General features: G+C 46.4%; 1 protein-coding gene across 1 annotated transcript in view; it reads left to right on the forward strand.

Moving 5' to 3' along the window:
* The first annotated feature begins 5135 nt into the window (after window positions 1–5135).
* The window catches only part of Stk32b (serine/threonine kinase 32B), a 238495-nt gene continuing 225445 nt past the window's right edge, over window positions 5136–18185 (forward strand). Inside the window, exon 1 of the mRNA XM_060365405.1 lies at window positions 5136–5789. Within this exon, the coding sequence (XP_060221388.1) occupies window positions 5738–5789 (52 nt within the window). The 5' untranslated portion in view covers window positions 5136–5737. The remainder of the gene's footprint in view (window positions 5790–18185) is intronic.

An 18185-nucleotide genomic window follows, 5' to 3' on the forward strand; every position in this document is an offset into this window, starting at 1 on the left:
TCTGGTCTATGGAGACCCAAGAAGTCCCAGAGGCAACTCTGCCATGCTATGCCTTCCCAGCCACGATGGATAGCAACCTCTCAAACCATGAAGCCAAACAAACCCTTCCTCTCATAAGTTTCTTCTACCAGGTGTTTTTTCAAGGAGAAAAGTGATACAACAGGGCAATACAGGAGTATTAGTCAGTAACCCAGGGAGCTTCAGAAACTTACACTCCCTTCTCCGGAGGGAGCATGAAAAGGGGAGCAGGTGATTTTGACAGGGGTTAAGTGGTTGCTTGGAAGAAGTGAATGGCTGGTGATGATTTTTAGTACTCTGGCAAGCAAGGGGCAGAAGCTCACCAAAGTCTACTGTATTCTCATTGTGCTGACAGGTGTCCCAGCTGATCTCAGGTGCAATCTAATACCAGACAAGCTAGAGCAGATGCAAGCCTGTTTGGCCATACTGACCACTCAATCTCCTCTTCTCACTAGTGACTAGGATTCCATAGTTACAAGGTAGGGTGCCACAGGGAGGGGGGCTATGGCAACTACATCTCTTTTGGAAGCAGTTTCCTAGTCAGATGAAAGCACTTCAGAGATAGCCCTTCTGAAGAGGAGACAAGGAGGGATCAAGATGACGGAGAGCTGGGACAGGGAACAGTGAGATCATAGTGGCCTCAATAGAGGCCATGTGAAGGCAACATGCTTTGGGGCTCATTTCTGAAGCCCAGACGGCAAGACTGGTTTCAAGGCAAGTTTCCCTATTTCATTAATGATGAATTGACCTAGGGGACTTAGCAATGCACATGTATACACACACTCTCTCTCACACACATACATGTGCACACATTTCCCCGTGTTCATGACACTCCCTTAGGCCTCTACAAATCCTTGTAAGCCAGGCAGGAAAACAGGGGAAACACACTTCACTGGATGTTGCCCTTGGCAGTTGGGAAACCCTTCCTGCCCAGCCTGGTTCGCATTGCAGCTGTAGTCTCCCACAAACATGTAACTTGAGGGCACCATGGAACTACAATGCAAATCTCTTTAATGTGAGAATGAGCAGTTCAAATATTGCAGGGTTACTAAGTTCCAAACTATGAAAATACCTCCAGGGTTGTCTTGCAATGCCAAGAAATGCGGACGCCCACAGTGGAAGCAATTTATAAATCCCACTGTTGACTGAACATACACACACACAATACATCCCGGGATGTGCAGTGAGATTGTGTTTTGAAATGCAGAGTTTTTAATCACTGGGGATAACCACCATGCAAGGGAGATGAGTTTCAACCACAGGCCTGCGTGTGCAATCCTTGCCTTATCTCAGCACCCCATAAACAGTCTTATCATGTTCTTTTTCTGTAAGGTATAATGCTGCGAAGCAGAGCGACTCGAACTGTAACACCAACAGACAGTATTTACTCTAGGCAAACCAGACTTAAGTTTTAAATAAAATAGGCTTAGCAAAAACAATAACAAGATCTGATCTAGGGGCCTTTAAAAAAAGCATGATAATGGTTTGGCTCAGAAAAGACTCTGCTCCAGGGAATAACATTATCCTCCACGGTGGGATCAAGTTACAGAAAATTAAACATTACAGTCCTAGGCATGGGAGCACCAAATGTAAGAGTGGCCAGTGGATTGGGTTCATGTTCTCAGCAATAGCACAAGTGTTCATGAGACTTCATTCTGCAAGTATAAGATACCAAAGAAAACAGTCTCTTTCAGTGTCTATCTTTGGGGCTGGAGCTAAAGAGGAAAGCACACTCCTAACTTCTCTAATTCACAGAGGATTCTCAAACCAGACCTTTCCAGACCTCCCCAGGCCTGCCCCGCTCCCAAAGTCCAGCAGGCTCAGGTCAGGTATGGTGATGGGTTCTATTTAAGTTTATGTTTCACATAGTTAGACCACGCAAAACTGCATCGGCTGTGAGGCAAGAAGGTCAGACTGGGGCCCAGCTTCATCTGTAGTACAGCTGGAGTCGAGTACAGACTCTCTCTTCTGAGAGACTGACGGCTCCCAACACATGTGGCCTGTAAAGAAATGGAAAAGGCTTGCTGCACAATGATTCACATAGATTTTACCAGTACCAGTGATCAATGCCTTCCACCACAAAGACTTGTGGGTAAGGTGAAGGACTCCTCTGTCAGCTGTCTTTGAGAGCAGAGGTGACAGAGGTTAGGTATCACTCACCAGCTAGCTCCCCTTCAGTTTTTGGAGACTTCCAGGCCTCATGGGTCATGAGGGAAGCCCCATTCCAATAAAATTGATGAGAAGTCCACATGGGAGGCAGCTAGGAGCAGGCTAGATAACACAGGCAGCAGAAAACGACCTGTAGCCCCAAGTGAAGAAATACCTGGAGCCAGAGGCTAAAAGATGCCAGAAGTTGCTGGAAGATGCATGGCACATACCATCCATCTTGGTTTTGGACTTCTGGTCTCCTAAGGAGCAAAAATAAACCTGTTGTTGTTCCTCTCCTCCTCCTCCTCCTTCTTCTTGAGACAGGGTTTCTTTGTGTATCTCTGGTTGTCCTGGAACTTGCTCTGTAGACCAGGCTAGTCTGGAACTCAGAGATCCTCATGTCTCTTCCTCTCAAAGTTCTGGGATTTATGTTCTTTCAAGCCATGAAGTTTGTGGGGACATTTAATGATTTTACTGGAATTAAGGACCAGCCATTGTACCCTAAAAGCCTCCCTTTTTTCATCAGAAAAAAATAGGGACAATTGTACCACTTCCATTATGCCCCACAGTAAACTGTGACATACATCTTATGAAACCAGGGGGAATGTTTGAAAGATTTTTTTGAAGTGAAAGTACCATTGTTTTCACTAATTATTAACATAAAAGAAACACTTAGAGGAGAAAATTTAAAAGCTCTCAAAATAGCCACTATTCCATTTTGGGTCACTGCCATGTCCTTTCAGCAAATCTGATCTGCATGTTTGATTTTGGAATTTGAAAAAAAAATTTTTTTTGCCTTTGATATCAGCTTAGCCTTCTCTTTCCACAGTCTCCTGCCATCTGGGTGATGATGGCTCATGCCTGCCCAGGCCATCAAGAGGGTTGGAGGGGTCAGCTCATGGGAAGCAATAAAAAGACCCAGAGTTGAGCACACTGTGTATAAGTGAGATAAGGAGAAAGAGGAGGAGGAGGAGGAGGAGGAGAAAGAGGAGAAAGAGGAAGAGGAGGGTGGGAAAGAAGGGTGCTGGGCTGAGCATCCCACCAGGATTTGGCACAGATCTTGGCAGGTGAAGGAGCCATTCTTATCACTCTAGAAGGAGCCATTCTCTCTTGTCTGTGGGAACTTCTCGGGCAACCTCCCCCCATCTGCTGATTCTCTTTGCCCTTCCAGGCCTACCTCAAGCTCCCCTCTCTCCCAGGAAGCCCTCACTGATGCCAGGTGCGGTTTCATGTCTCCCCTTGGCCCCCACAGGTCCAGGTTCACTTCCTATCATCATCAAAGCCTCCCACACTCCCACACGAGATCATACCCTGTCTTGGTCAGCTGTTTCTGGCTCCTGACCCATTATAAGTATTTGGAAAATATTGTCTGAACAATGCTGAGAGGAGAGGAGCAGATGTTCATAGCGATTAGGGACTCTCTGCCTCTCTGGTCTTTCGGGGAGGGGTAGACAAGTGGCTCTGCTATCCCTAAGGATCATGGGATTTCTTCTAACAGCAAAAATCACAGCTATAGCCTTTGTTGGCTCGGCTGTTACTTTCATATGTATATCAGTCAAGTATTCTGTGATAATGCTTCAGAACAAACACCCTGGATCCAGTGGCCTCTGAGAGCACACCTCTCTTGACTTTGCATGTAGCTCTGCTTTGGGATACAAGTGGGGTTCAGGTCTGCACCTTGGGCCCTTCCTCCTTGGAAGAGGTTTCCCAGGGCCAGCTCTTCTTTCGTGAAAAGTGGAAATGAAAGGACACATGGGTCTTCTCTTGGGGCCTCTTTCAGAACTGACAGTCACCTCACGTCCATAGGAGGCCATGGAGAGGAGGAAGAGCTGCCCGAATAGCAACCCAGGGTCCAAGGCAACAGCACATGCTTACATCATGCGTACTGTGTCCAAGGGATGGAGATAAATCTCCTTAAAGTCCCCATTGTGAGCTCTGGGCAGGTAGATGTGCTATTAGCTCCATTGCACACATGGAGGAACTGAAGCCGGAAGAGGTTATATGACCTCTTCAAGTCTACCTCCTAGAATGGGGAAAAAAAGACTTGGTACTGTCTGAATTTATACTGATTCTTGAGGTGTCTCCTGTGACCTGCATTCAGCCCTGGGTCTGGTGTAACCTGGCCACACCACAGAAGCTCACTGGCTCAAGGAAGAGTAGGTGTGCTTACCTGTTATTAATTTTCCCCTAGACATTCTTGCTTCTTTTATACAGATTACCTGGCAACCTCACAGCAACCTGGGTATCACTCCATTCCACAGACAAGAACCCCAGGACTGGTAAGCAAACACCAGGTATGTAGACTTCCAGAATGAGACCAACTGGATGAAATGCAGTCAAGTAAGTCAGGTAAGGGTTGAGCAGGCTGATTTTTTTCTCCCCACCTTCACCCCCGCTGAGGCTCCTGAGAAATTAAGCTATGTTGGTCAAGAAGGTGGTGGGGTGGAGGGGATGGGAATAGGTTAAGAAGATCCAGAAAAGAGCCTCTGCCTTCCTAGTTCGCACAGTGGTTCCCAGCGCCCAGCAGGTGGCAGGATGTAGCCAGAGATGCCGTGTCATCGGGAACCTGGGCCAGCAGCCCGCGCTATCAGGTAATGTCAGCCTCCAGGGGAGTATGTGCCGCCCACTCTAACCCCGGCAAGTCTCCGGTCTTTAGGCATCTCGGTCTCTGGAGAGACTCCCCCTCCCCCCCCAGCTGCTGCAGAGACCCAGACCCAGATGAGAACCCCGCCCCTAAATTAACTGCCAAGCCGCACAGTGTGGCTGAATCCCGAGGACTGGGACAGTCAACATCGAAAAACCAACATTTTTTATTTTTTTTTAATTTCAACATTTTATTTATTTATTTAGTAATTACAGTATCATAGGCCTCACTTTCTCGGCGTACAAGGGCTGGTTATATTAGACCTCTCTGGTCTGGGCTCTCCTTTCACTCCTTAAACATCCCGGAAAACAAAGAAGCCTGTGGCTGAACCGGTGGGTGAGTGCAGTTCGGAGCCAACAGGAACTGTCAAAAACTGTGGGTGGAGAGTCCCGGGAATCCAGCAGCTCCAGGGAGGCCCCTTCCCTCGGAGTCCCCGCCCACCCGACTGTGAAATGGGGCGGTGGCTTCTAACTCTTGACTGAGATCCGGGTCCACGCCCCCTCCTCCCGCTGCACGCCCTCCTCCCTTCCTTTCTCCCCTCTTCCTCCTCCTTCGTCCTCACCATCGTGGTGAGCAGCGCTGAGCGGTGGTCTGGGCTCAGGGAGTCCCCAGGTTTCCATCCGTGTATTGTGCGTCATGGAGAGAAGCGGGTGAGGGCTCAGGGGGTGCGGTGATCGCAGCTGGGGGACACCCTAGAGGAGGCGGTGGCCACACGGTCCCCACCCCTGCGCTGCAATCGGCCCCCTTCACACACGCTACAACCCTGGCTGGCTGCTCTCACCGCAGCTTGCGTCCTGCCTCCCTGGGCTCGCCTCCCGCGCAAGGCATCCCAAGAGCATCCTGCGTTCCTTATCCCCGTGGAAATCCTGCATCTGACATCCCTGAGAGGAGAAGCCGGGCATGTAGTTACGGCAGTAGCTGCGGAATATGGGCGGGAACCACTCCCACAAGCCCCCAGTGTTTGACGAGAATGAAGAAGGTAAGAGCCTCCCCAACCAGAGCCTGCCACTCCCCACGTCCCCCGGGCATCCCTTCTTTCTGCCATTCTCCACTGAGCGCTTGCTGAGTGCAGCGCGAGGATGGACACCGGGTCCTAGCATAGCCCTGCCACCCGGCACTGGCCCAGTGCTAGGTATGGAGCGCCTACCTGGTCACCTCTTTTGCTCCAGTGCCCTTTAGAAGCTCAGATCATGCTGAACCCAGAGTTGGGACAGAAGACTGGGGAGGGAGGTGTGAAAAGGGGACTCAAGGTATCACTTGGGGGGGGAGGCGCTTCACAGGGAAGACCTTACTTCACAATAGAGTGGGGGGGGGGGGCGTTGCTTCGGCTCAGCGTCCCAGGATGCCTAGGTGGCCTTCAGAGCTTGGGGCTGACCGAGGTGGCCTACTGGGGTGGAACCGCACATTGTGTGTGTGTGTGTGTGTGTGTGTGTGTGAGAGAGAGAGAGAGAGAGAGAGAGAGAGAGAGAGAGAGAGAGAGACCCTCCTCTTTACAAGCACAGGGCTCTCTTCATTCTTTCACTCGGAAGGCATGAAGAAACTTTCTGTGGCTGAAGTCAGCGACTCTGAGGAAGGAGTTCTGCTTGGAGACGCCTTCCTGGTGGGGATGTTGTAGGCAGGTCCACCTTGTCTAGACTCCAGGTCTGGGGAGTCCTTGTAGCTAGCGGTGGCAGAACTTGGTATATGGGAATTTGGCTGAGCAGAAGTGTAAGCAATTTTTGTAGCATTTACTTTCGTTATTATGTGTCCCGAGACTCAACCCCTCTGAATATTTTTTTCCCGTACTTGTGAAGGTTCCTAATCAAGTTGTTGGGAGCCCAATCATTAGTCACATATGGGAAGTGTCTTACACATGTGTTGGTTGATATCCTTCTGTGTAATAATACACACTGGCTTCTCTCTGCCTGTCTATTTCCACTATGCCCCAAATTAGAGTTTAGATATGCTGAGCCTTCTTTGGTGCCAGCTTCTGTGCTGGGCTTACTCAGACCTCGCAGATCCCAATGGGACAGGTACTTTTCTTGTGGCTCTTTTGCGGGGGAGGGGGGGAAGAGACAGAGAGAGACACACACACAGAGACAGAGACCAAGAAACAGAAAGAGACAGACAGACAGACAGACAGACAGACACACACACACACACAGAGAGAGAGAGAGAGGAAGGAGAGTGTTCTAGTCATAGACTGCACATGGCAGAGCTGCCTCTAAGGCTGGGCACTCTGAGCTCATCTTTTCCTGCACAAGATACAAGTTCGGCCACTCAGATCATGGTTTCTATAACCATCAAGGCTATGAGTGGCCCTGTCAAAAGAGTGAGACCCCCACGTAGGCAGGCCAGCCAGGTGGTCCTTCCTTGCAGAAGCCCAAGTCTGGTGGCGCTGAATGAACATCCTTGGAGATAGGCAGGAAGGGTTCACCACAGCCAGGGGTTGCTTGGCAGTCCTGATCTTCTTGGACTTCAAACTGGAGTGGGCTAGTAGAAGCCAGATGGTGTCAGTTCAGAGACAGTGGGATCTGTGTATGCTCTGCGCCAGAGGGAGTTAGGACTTCTGTGCACCTTTGCCCCCATTCAGTTCATGGGTATAGCCTGGGTCAAGGTCACACCGATAATTTTCTTCACACCTCTCTGTCTTTTTAAAACCATTTGATAGATTTGATTTTACGTTTAGACATCAGTTTTCATCAGTAGGGTCTAACATAATCCTGATATTAGTTCTCTCCTTTGAAGCACGCCTCTACATAGAACATTAGCATTTATTAACAATTAGCACTCTAAAACTGTATCCAGTTTCTTCTCTGCCACAGTAAGATTTAAATTCACCTTAATCACCCCCAAAGAGTTGGATATTACATTTCTCTGTGTGGCAGATTATAGGCTTCTGAAGAAAATAAGTCTGAATTAAATAAGTTTTCTTATACACTTAGCCTATAACTATTTTTTATTTTTGTAATTATTCTTATTTGATGTTGCCATTTATCACTCCCACCTTACAGAGATACCCAATATAGTCAGTAAAACCACTCCCCTATGTAATGCCCATGTATTTTATTTTGGCTTTTCTATTGTGGTTCCCCCACCCACATTCTACTGAACCTGGATGTTTTGGTGCAGGTTGATGTACAAGGCTGGGACTCTTCAGTCCAGTGGAGCATAAACACAGGCGGCTTTACAGCCGTTTCCACATCGCTCTTGTGCACGTGTTGAGTGCAATCTGCCAATTCATGTATTTCGTATGGGCATACAGATCATCTTTCCTACACCTACTCCATGCTGGACATCAGGAGTAGAAGCATGGTAGAGAGGCCCTGATCCTGGGAGAACACTCTTCTTTACCCCTGGGTCCTACAGAAGTGGCAGCACTTTCCTGGGAGAAAGACATTTCTAAGGACGGGAACAAAAATACACAAAGGCAGCTGGTGAAAGGAAAGCATGGTTTGTTTGGGGGAACTGGCAGGGCCTTTCATGCACCTGAAGAAGGGGAAGCTGTAAGTGACCATGAATGGCCCCTGAATGCCAGGCCACCCTCAAAGAGCCCTGGGCCATGTGGGGTGTATGGAGTTGAACTTCCAGGAATTCTGGAGCTACTGAAGGGGATAACGTGGGTCAGTGAACAGGCATGCTCCCCCAGGGGCCTGGCGTGCTAACTCCTGAAGACGCCTGAGTTTAAGGACTCAAATGCTAAAGCCACAGAAGGAAGTTTTTTGTTAACTGTTCTTCATTTTCACGGTGGGCAAGGGGCTTATTGTGTTCTGCTTACAGCTGTCATGCTAATGCCATCAGCAAGAAGCCTGAAAGAGCTCACTCGTATTCCAGGAAGAATGATTGCACCAAGGATTTGGTGGTGTTTCTTTCTTAGCCACATGTGAGAGAGTGTGTTTACTGTGATGGTATCTGAGGTAAGGTGGAAGATGGTGCATTCCCCATCTGAGCCTCCTTGAGGAGATGATGAAAAACCAACAGGAAGTGCTTCTGCCAGAACTAACTGGCTTGGGCTACTTGGCCCCTTCTGTGTCTGCTTCAAGCCCTGGTCCTGGCTAGCACTTAGATTACCAGCATGGCCTCCAGGCTGTTCTCCTGACTGCAGCTCTCATCTCTTCAGTGTCTCCTGGGAGCAGCAGCCATCCTGCTCTAGTACTGTGCTCCATCTATTCAGCTCTATTCTGTCTCCCTCTCTCTGGTCCTGAGGGCAGTCAAATGAAGATTGGGATGAAAGCAAAGTCCTTGGACCTGCCCTCTGGGCCCTCATGCCTCTGATTACTTTGGCCTTGGTCCATATTTCCTTCCCCCATATACTTCAGATCTTCATGAGGACTTCATTGGCCTCCCTTTTCATGGTGGAACACTCTACCCCTTTCTTGTTTCATTTTCTTTCTACCAAACATCACCACCTATCATACAATGTGAACGATTATTTTTCCAATTATCATCTACATTTGCTCTCTGTCACTGTGACAAAATATTTGAGCTGAACAATGTATAAGGACAGGTCTGTTTTAGTTCACAGTTTCTGAGGGTTTGGACCCTCATCACTTGGCTCTGTTGATTTTGGCCTGGGATGGGAGAGCATCATGGCAAAGACGTGGCGAGAGAAGTGACATCCAGGAGCTGGAAAGAGACAGGAGGAAGCTAGGGTCAGAGTAGGCCTTCAAAGACGTGTCACCATGTCACTACTTTCTGCATTTGAATCCAAGTCCATTTACTCATTTCTTGAGAAAGGTGAATGAACTGAGGACTGATTGTGGAGTAAGATTTATTAGGTAAGCTAGAACATTAGGAGAACATATCTATCGTAGAGAACCCCAAAGCTGGTTGTATTGCTATATATCTGTGATAAAATAGCTGACAAGCAACTTAATGGAGGGAGGGACTTATTCTTGCTCACAGTTTGAAGGGATACAGTCTGTCATGAGAGGAAAAGCATGGCAGCTGTATCAGGAGGCTGCTGGTTACATTGCATTGGCAGTTAGGAGGCAGAGCATGAACAGGAAGTGGGGTTTCTTTATATAAACAGTAAAGCCCACCATGTCATGACCCACTTCCTCCAGCAAGGCTCTACCTCCAAAAGGCTCCATAACCTTTCCAAATGGTGACACCAGCAGAGGACCAAGTGCTCGGAAACATGAGACGGTGGGGGCCATTTCATATTTAAGCCTCAGCACCGCTGAATGGTTAATTTATATCAGTCTTGAAGGTGAAGGTGCATGTCGGGATAAGTCAACGTGTACCACTGGTTTAAATAAACAATTGGAGCTAGTCAGAGAGGCACAGGGATTTTACAGCAGAGAGTAGCAGTGTGTGATTTATCAAGTCCTGTCTCCAAAAGGTTCCTCTTCCTCTTGGTGGCACAGATTGGCGACCAAATCTTTGCCACACAAGCCTCTGAGGATGTTTTGCATCCAAACCACAGTATGTTGGGTCTTTTATACCACCTTAAGTGCAGTAAGAGAGACTGAAGGGTAGACTCATGAAGAATTAGGGCTCTGGTGAGATGGGAACTAAACAAGAATTTCAGTCCTAAGGCATAAAAGCATATCGAGAGTACAACCGAGATGCTAATAAATGCTGGGCAAGCGAATGAATGTCAATTTCTTCAGCCAGGGCTGGGTGCAGCGTCTCGAGTAGTCTCTGGAACCTTCCTTCATGTGTCTTCGCTTTCCTCTGCAGGCTTTATGTTAGGACAGACTTTCCTCCCATGGGCCCCACCACCCTCAAGACTCTTTAGTGGAGGAGAGAGCATGTATTTCTCATATTGCAGAGTCATTTCTGATTGGTTCCTATTAAGATTTGGACTATTCTATAAGCAGAGAGATCTGAGGTTCAAGTCAGCCAGCCTAGATTGTTCAGGGATGAACAATCACTTGGATGCTGGGTAGAGTCACCTCTACTTGAGACACTTAGACTCTAGTGCATGTGGCAAACAACAACAACAACAACAAAAAAAAAATCAAGGAATACCAGTATATTAACAGAAGCAGGGCAAGTGGAAGCTTGTTCAAACAGCAATGACACCAACAACCCCAACCAAATTTAAACCACCTTCTCCATTACCAGGGAGGAACACTGGTTTGGGTGCTGTAACTTATCTCATTCAACTATTAAATCCCTTGTTAGCCAACCCTCCACAACTGTAGCAAAGTATCTGAGGTAACGGGCTTATATAAGAAAAAAGTTTGGCTCATAGATCTGCATGTTTCTGCCTAGGATCTATCAGCCCCACTGTATTAGAGCTGTAGTGAAGAAGAGGCAGAGGAAAAACCTTAAGCTAGGAAGCAAAAGCAAATGACAGGATCCAAGGTAGGGTTGTCCCCATTGAGGGCAAGGCCCCAGTAGCTGGAAGACCTCCTACTAGGGCCCCATATCTAGCTGGTTTCCTAACTATGCATCAGCATCCAAAGAACAGCACAGGCTCACTTTCTAAATGAGGCTGGGGGCCTCTTTGAAGAGTCACAATCGCTTCGTTTTTGCCACTGCACCAGGACAGGGTCATTGAAAAATATAGGGCAGCCATATCTGAATGTAGGCTGAAGATAGTCGCTCACTGGGACTCAATTTTCTGTGTCCGTCTGGATTCTGAAGCTACTGAGGAGTGAACACAGACATCACAGTTTTATTATCCATGAAGTCTGTGAACTTTAGAGTGGAGTGGCCTTCCCGCTTCTGCTCCCAGATTTCTACCTTGGAACGAACAGGCGGAGGATTGAGCATGCAGGTTGGATGGTCTGCTGCTGCAAGCAGCTTGGCAGTTCCCAGTCACAGAGAACAGGGAGCCCAGGGGCCAGCCCCACACTGCAAAAACTGAGGCGTGCACACCAGGCAGTCTGTTGTGTGAAAACATTGCCTGCATGCAGTGACTCCAGATGTCAATTTTCCTTCTGTTGAAAGAGGCACAGGGCTCCCCCTGTTACTGGGTAAGACACAATTCTTGCTTTAGGGGACAGCGGAAGAGAGTGAAGATGGCTTTTCCCTAGGGAGTGAATTGTGTAAGGATAGAAGCAGGCTTGATCCTCAGTTTTGGGGAAAGGGTTTAAATGCATCAAAGGGAAAAGGAGTGGCGTTAGAGGAGGATTAATGGGCACCAGCCAGCATCAAGCCTGCCATGTTCCCGCGAGAACTGGGAAGAACGATAGGCCGAGCACTACACGGTACTTAAAATTGAAGCTTTGAGCACTCAGAGGTGGGGGTGGAGAAACTGTTCCTCAGAGGGATATGGGGGCCTCCCACCCCACAGGTCGCACTAGTTACCATGGTGGTGAGGAAAAGTTTAGGACAGCAGGGGAGAATCAACCACCTAAACTACCCATGGAGGGAAGCTGGGGTCAGGCTCAGGTAGCGTCAGTCCCAGCCCAGGAAAATGTGATGTCAGTGCTGTGACCAATCCCGGAATCTTTCTTCTTTGAGCATTTGGATTTTTGATCTCCTTGAGTGTTCTAACCCATGAGAGATTTTGCCTTCTGGCTAATTTTGCAGAGACACTCCACCAGTGAAGGCATTAAAGCAAATGGGCTGCCTTCCCCATGTGCGCTGTTACCACTTTGTACCAGCATCACATTCCTTCTTCTTAAACAAAACAAAACACTCATTTTATTTCTAATTATGTGTGTATGCACGTGTCTGTGGGTGTGTGTGCACTTACTCACAGTGTCATGTGAGTACAGATGTCTATGGAGGCCAGAAGAGCTTGGGAGATCTCCTGGAGCTGGAGTTACAGGTGGTTGTGAGCTCCCTGATGTGGGTGCTGGCGTTCTGGAAGAGCAGCAGGCAATCTTAACCAGTGAGACATCACTCAAGCACCCCTTTTCTTTCTGTGGATGGGAAAACTTTAAAGTTCCCTGACCCTCTGATGTTACAAGGGCCATGTGAGTGAATTTGGTTCAAATGAGTGGCACTGACGTGTATCTTATCTTAGGTAAAAGATTTACCAGCTGGTAGGTATCATTTATTTCATGTCTGCCTTCACACGAGCAGAGTTACCCAAAAGGCAGAACTTTACTTCTGCCTGACTCAAAGGGTGTGAGAACAGCATGGACCAGAGGCCACACCCTTTACCAGCCAGCCAGGAACCAGGCTGTCTGCTGAGCAGAGCATTTGAGTTTTTGCAGTTAAGGATTGTGTTCCTGGTGTTACTAACCTCTATATACTTGGTCACACTGAGAGAATCTTCTATTCTAATTTGCTAACAAATTTTATTTTTACAAGTAAGGGTTGAATTTTCACAAATGCCTTTCCTGTGTCTGTGGAAATAGTACGTGGATCAAATGCAAGTGTGCCTAAGTGTGCATTTGACTCTGGTCAAATGCAATATTAAGTCAACTGATTTTTAAGTGTTAAGTCAACTTTTCAATATTGAAGTAAAACCTGTGTTTTAGTTACAGTCTCTGTTGCTGTGATATAACATCAAAACAACAACAACAAACAACAGCAGTAACAAAAACAAAAGCAGCTTGAGGAGGAAAAAGGTTATTTCAGCCTGCTATTCCCGGGTCCATTACTGAAGGAAGTCGGGGCAGGAATGCGAGGCAGGACTATGGAGGCAGAAACTGAAGTGACCACCATGGGGGAATGCTGCTAACTAGCTTGCCCCTCCTGGGAGGCTCAGTCTTCTTTCTTATACACCCCAGGACCACCTGTGCAGGGCTCAGGACTCCCAATGGGCTGGACCCTGCGCATTAATAATCAACCATCCACCAAAAAACTTTTCCACACAGGAAAATGTTGTGGGTATTTTTTTTTTCCAGCTGAGGTTTCCTTTTCTGAAATGACTCTATTTCGTGTCAAAGTTGACAAACAAAAAACCAAAAAAAAAAAAAAAAACCCCAAAAAAAACAAAAAACAAAAAAAAACCCAAAAACACACACACACACAAAAAAACAAAACCAAACAACCCAAAAAACAAAACTAACCAGGATTCCCACTTGTTACAGTGTAAAATTATCTTGGATTTGATTTGCTAGTATTTTATTTAAAACTTTTTCATAGGAAGCTGTTACAGCCACTTTGATTCGAAACAAATTAGGAAAACTAATCAGTGAAAGTACAACTTATCAAAATGGTAGGAGGAATATCTAAATATCAGGGAAATTCTATAGTGCTGCACCCATTGAGCCTTTCTGAGAAGACAAGTCTGGGTGTAGGTGTCATCTTAGGCACACTTGCCCAACTATTAGAGATAGTAATCTTCCAAAATGTCTACAGAGAATAGGTGGAAAAATTCTCGTAAAAACTGTTTATTAATTAATGTGTGCATGTGTTAGCTTGCATGAATTTATGTGCCCCGAGTGCATACTGTGCATGTGGAGACCCAAAGACAGCAGCAGAACCTTTGTAACTGTTGTTACACCAGGTTGTGAGTTCCCACGTGAGTGCAAGGAACCAAACCCGGGTCCTCTTCAAGAACAGCAGGTGTTCTTAACCACAGAGGCATCTCCCCAGCCTCAACAGTATCTGTTTGATGGCTTAAGTATTATTTTAACGATGTTAAACTGGTTCCATTATAATACAGAACTGTAGATGGGCATTGCTGTTTTCTGGAAGGATTTGTGAAGGACCGATACTCTGTGTAAATTTCAGGTTATTGAAACGATGTTGATCTCTCCATCCTAATCTCTATCTAGTGGCTGTAGTGTCTGTAGTAAGGGCTCCCTTTTCAGTTCTTGTTTTGACAGTTTGCTGATTGATCTTTGGTTCTTCAGTGGCAGGCTTTAATTTGCATTTGTTTGATCCTATGTGATTTCTTTGTTTAGCTCTTTTATCCCCTTAGAGTTTTGGGACAGTGTTAGATCATGAACTCTATTTTGTGGTTCACCCTACCCTTAATCCTTTATATTGTATTCACTTAAGTGTTTGCACTGACATTATTTTCTCTTGACTGAATTATTTCCTTTGGTATTCTTCCTAGTGTCTGCCTACTGGTGACACTTTTTACCCACTTTCTACGTGTCTTGAAATGTCTGTATGTATGCATGATTATTTTGTGGCTATCAGGTTCCAAACTGCCATTCTCCCCGTTAGCAGTTTGAAGCAGATGGGGTTGTCTTCTATCCTCCATCACTCTGAGGGGCAACCCCTAGGACTGCCTTTGTTCCGTTTAAGTTTATTTGTTTTGTCTGCCTGCTCTTACGGGTTTGTTTTTTGTTTTCAGGAGTGAGTCACAATGTGTCCACCTGGGATGTTCTGGTTGGTTCCACTTGTGCAGAGGGCTTCCTGCATCTACCTTCACATGTTAACTGTGGAGGATTCTTATTTAGCCTCCTAGTACTGTTCCTGATGTTGACTCTCCCCACATCATCACATCCTGAGAGTACAGGGGCATTAGCCTTTCCATGGAGAACCTGTGTAGCTCTGACCATAATACTGTGGCTTAAGTCATCTCTTCGTTTTAGTCTGAACATTTTCTTCTGGCCTATTTATTTTAATCACTTCAAGTTTGCCTTGCTGTTAAGTGCAACCATCAAGTCCCCCATGTTAACTGCTGAGTTTCCAGCTACGGAATTGCTTTCTCCATCTCTTCAATGGCTTTCAGCTCTCTAAATTTGACTTGCAGTTTTTTCAGCATACCAAATGGTAACTTTTTTTCCTTTTCTTTCTTTCTTTCTTTCTTTCTTTCTTTCTTTCTTTCTTTCTTTCTTTCTTTCTTTCTTTCTTCAGCAACATGGTGGATCTTCTGTTTCCTGTTGCCTAATTTTGTCTCTCCATTTGTATGATCAATACCTTTCACACAGTACCATGTATTGTTATACAATATAGTGTATAACTACACATAAAATTCTATGAATTAGCAGAAAAGTTACAAAGATAATGTTTAGGTCACTGCTGTGAAGGGAAGCAGTTGCTTCCATCTGGCCAGCAGTCATGCTTCATCTGAATCCTCACAGAGAATGGGGTGGGGCTATTGAAATTCAGTGAGAACAGTCCTGCTACTTTTGTTCCTAGAATGCAGCCTTTGATATCCCTGAGATATGCCTAGGGTGTTGGGCAAGCCTCCCCATTGGCAGGCTCTCACTTTTAGTATTGGCCCCGCCTACAGCTTCTGAGTGTGTCCAGGTCTAGGGGCTTCTCAATCTCCTGGAATTTGCCTTCAGTTTTGACAGACACTCCTAGAGGAAAAGCAACTTTTCTTTGAACCAGCTTTTTCCTTGCACACCTGACCTGAATCTCTGTTCTCCACTGAGAATACTGTATTTTCTCCAGATGGATTTTTCAAAGATAAATCATGTGTAGTCATTACAGCTTCTCTTGGGAGATTGGCCAACATGACCCAGACCACTGGACGCCACATTCCTCCTCGATATTTGTCAGTATGTAAGAGATGCTTGCAGACGGAAACCTATGTCTCGCCAGATTCTCCCACACTGACTTGCCTTACACCCACAGCCTCTCTTTCTCTCTTGGCCATATTTCCAATCTCTCTGTGGCACTCCTCAAGTTGTTGCATCTTGAGTCCTGCTATCATCCTAGTGAAACAGCTTTTGTGAGCACCTCATGACCTGTTGCTTCTTCAAAATGGGAGATAGTTGTAACACATTTCCTTCTTGGACACAAAATTATACCATCCCTGAACTCACTGACACACAGGAGAAAGAGAGCATGCCCAGTTCCACTGATGCTCTCTGGACATTTCTCCCTTCCCTTTTCCAAACATTCTTGTCCCTAGACAAGTGTTTAGTTTCTAGTAAGTTTAGGAATCATAAAATGCAACATGTTTTAGGCATTCTTTTGTGACTTGCTGCTTTCACTCAAGACAGAGTCTCTAAGATTCACTCATGAGGCTGTGGATATCAGGAGTCTGTTCATTTTTTGTTGCTGTATAATGTTCAACTGTGTGACAGTCATCCACTTGCCCTTTCCCCCTGGTGTGATCTATTTGTACTGTTTTTAGTTTCTGACTATCATGAAGAGCTCTGCTGTCCATAATCAGGGTGTGCTCCTCCTGATGCAAATGAGAAAGGACTTTTCTGGAGTGAGTGCTAAAGCAGAACTTCTGGGCCAGCTAGAGAATAGGTACATGTGTAGTTTCCCAAGATCTCAACAAACGCTTTCCAGAGCAATGTATCAGTGTATCTCAGGAAGCCAAGCACAGCCATTTCCCAGTCTCCGCGTGGACACTCTGCTGAAGAGACAGGAATTAGTCAACACGTACCAGCCTCACGTGATTTACCGTCTTCTGTTAGTCTCACTTGCGTCTTTCTACTTCCACAGGGGCACTGACCTTATCAATCTGTTTAACCAAAATCTACTCAAATATCACCACTGCCAATTGATACTAAGCGTTTGTGATTAAATGTGCCTTATTCATCTAAGGCACACCCGTAAATTGAGCAAGACATTTAAAGTTCTTGAAAGCTTTAAGGGACAGGTACCAGGCTTGGTGACATATACTTCCTGGGGGTGTGAATAAGAATAGCCCCCATAGGCTCATGTATTTGAATATTTTGTCGTCAGGGGGTGGCACTGTCTGAGAGGATGAGGAGAGTTGGGAGGTATTGTTGGAGGAAGTGTGTTACCGGGGGTGAGCTTTGAGGATCCAGAAGTCCACATCAGGCCAGGCTCACCTCCCGCTACCTGCAGAGCAGACTGAGGCACGCTCAGCTACTTCACCAGCACCAGTCTGCCTGGGTGCCATGCTGCTCCCTCATAATGATGAGAGTCAACTAAACTTATGAAATTATAAGCACGTCCCCAATTCAATTCTTTCTTTTATAGGAATGCTTTTGTCATAGATTCTTTTCACGGCAATAGAAAAGTGACCAAGCTGTACATGTAGCACAACTACTTTGGAGTCAGAGGCAGGAGGATTTTTAATTTGAGCTCAGCTTGGTCTAGGAAGCAAGATCCAGGCATCTTGAACTGCATGGCTAGTGGCTACCACGCAAGGCAGTGCCCCCTTTTTTCTCGCCTTGCTAGCATTCTGAGCAACTGACTTTTTCACTTTGTCAGTTGGATGAGCATGCAGTAGTGTGTCATTGCAGCTCCAAATGTGTTCTCTCATTAATGAACCTGAGCTTGCTTCATTAATTTAGTTCCTAGTTGCTTTTCTGCTTCTGCAAAGGGCCATTTCATAGCTTCTTACTTTTTTTTTTTCTGGTGGAAGTATGTGCTTTTATTTGTAGAGGTTCTCTGCCATCCTACCTGATGTCTTCTTGTCAGCTGTGATTTGCACATGTTTTCTCTGCCTTGCACTGGTGCTTTCTTGCCCTTCATGATGTCTTCATTTTAGGGGGGTTGTACTCACTGAACTTTCTTTGTGGCCTGCAGTGTATTTTCTTCATTGATGCTGTGGGAGGATTCAGCTTACTGTGGGCAGTGTCACCCCTGAGCTGCTGCTCCCCAGACCTGCCCACAGGCAATTGCTGGAGAACGTTTTCTCAGTTGCATTTTC

This window comes from Meriones unguiculatus, chromosome 12 (assembly GCF_030254825.1).
Source record: "Meriones unguiculatus strain TT.TT164.6M chromosome 12, Bangor_MerUng_6.1, whole genome shotgun sequence".
NCBI lineage: Eukaryota > Metazoa > Chordata > Mammalia > Rodentia > Muridae > Meriones > Meriones unguiculatus.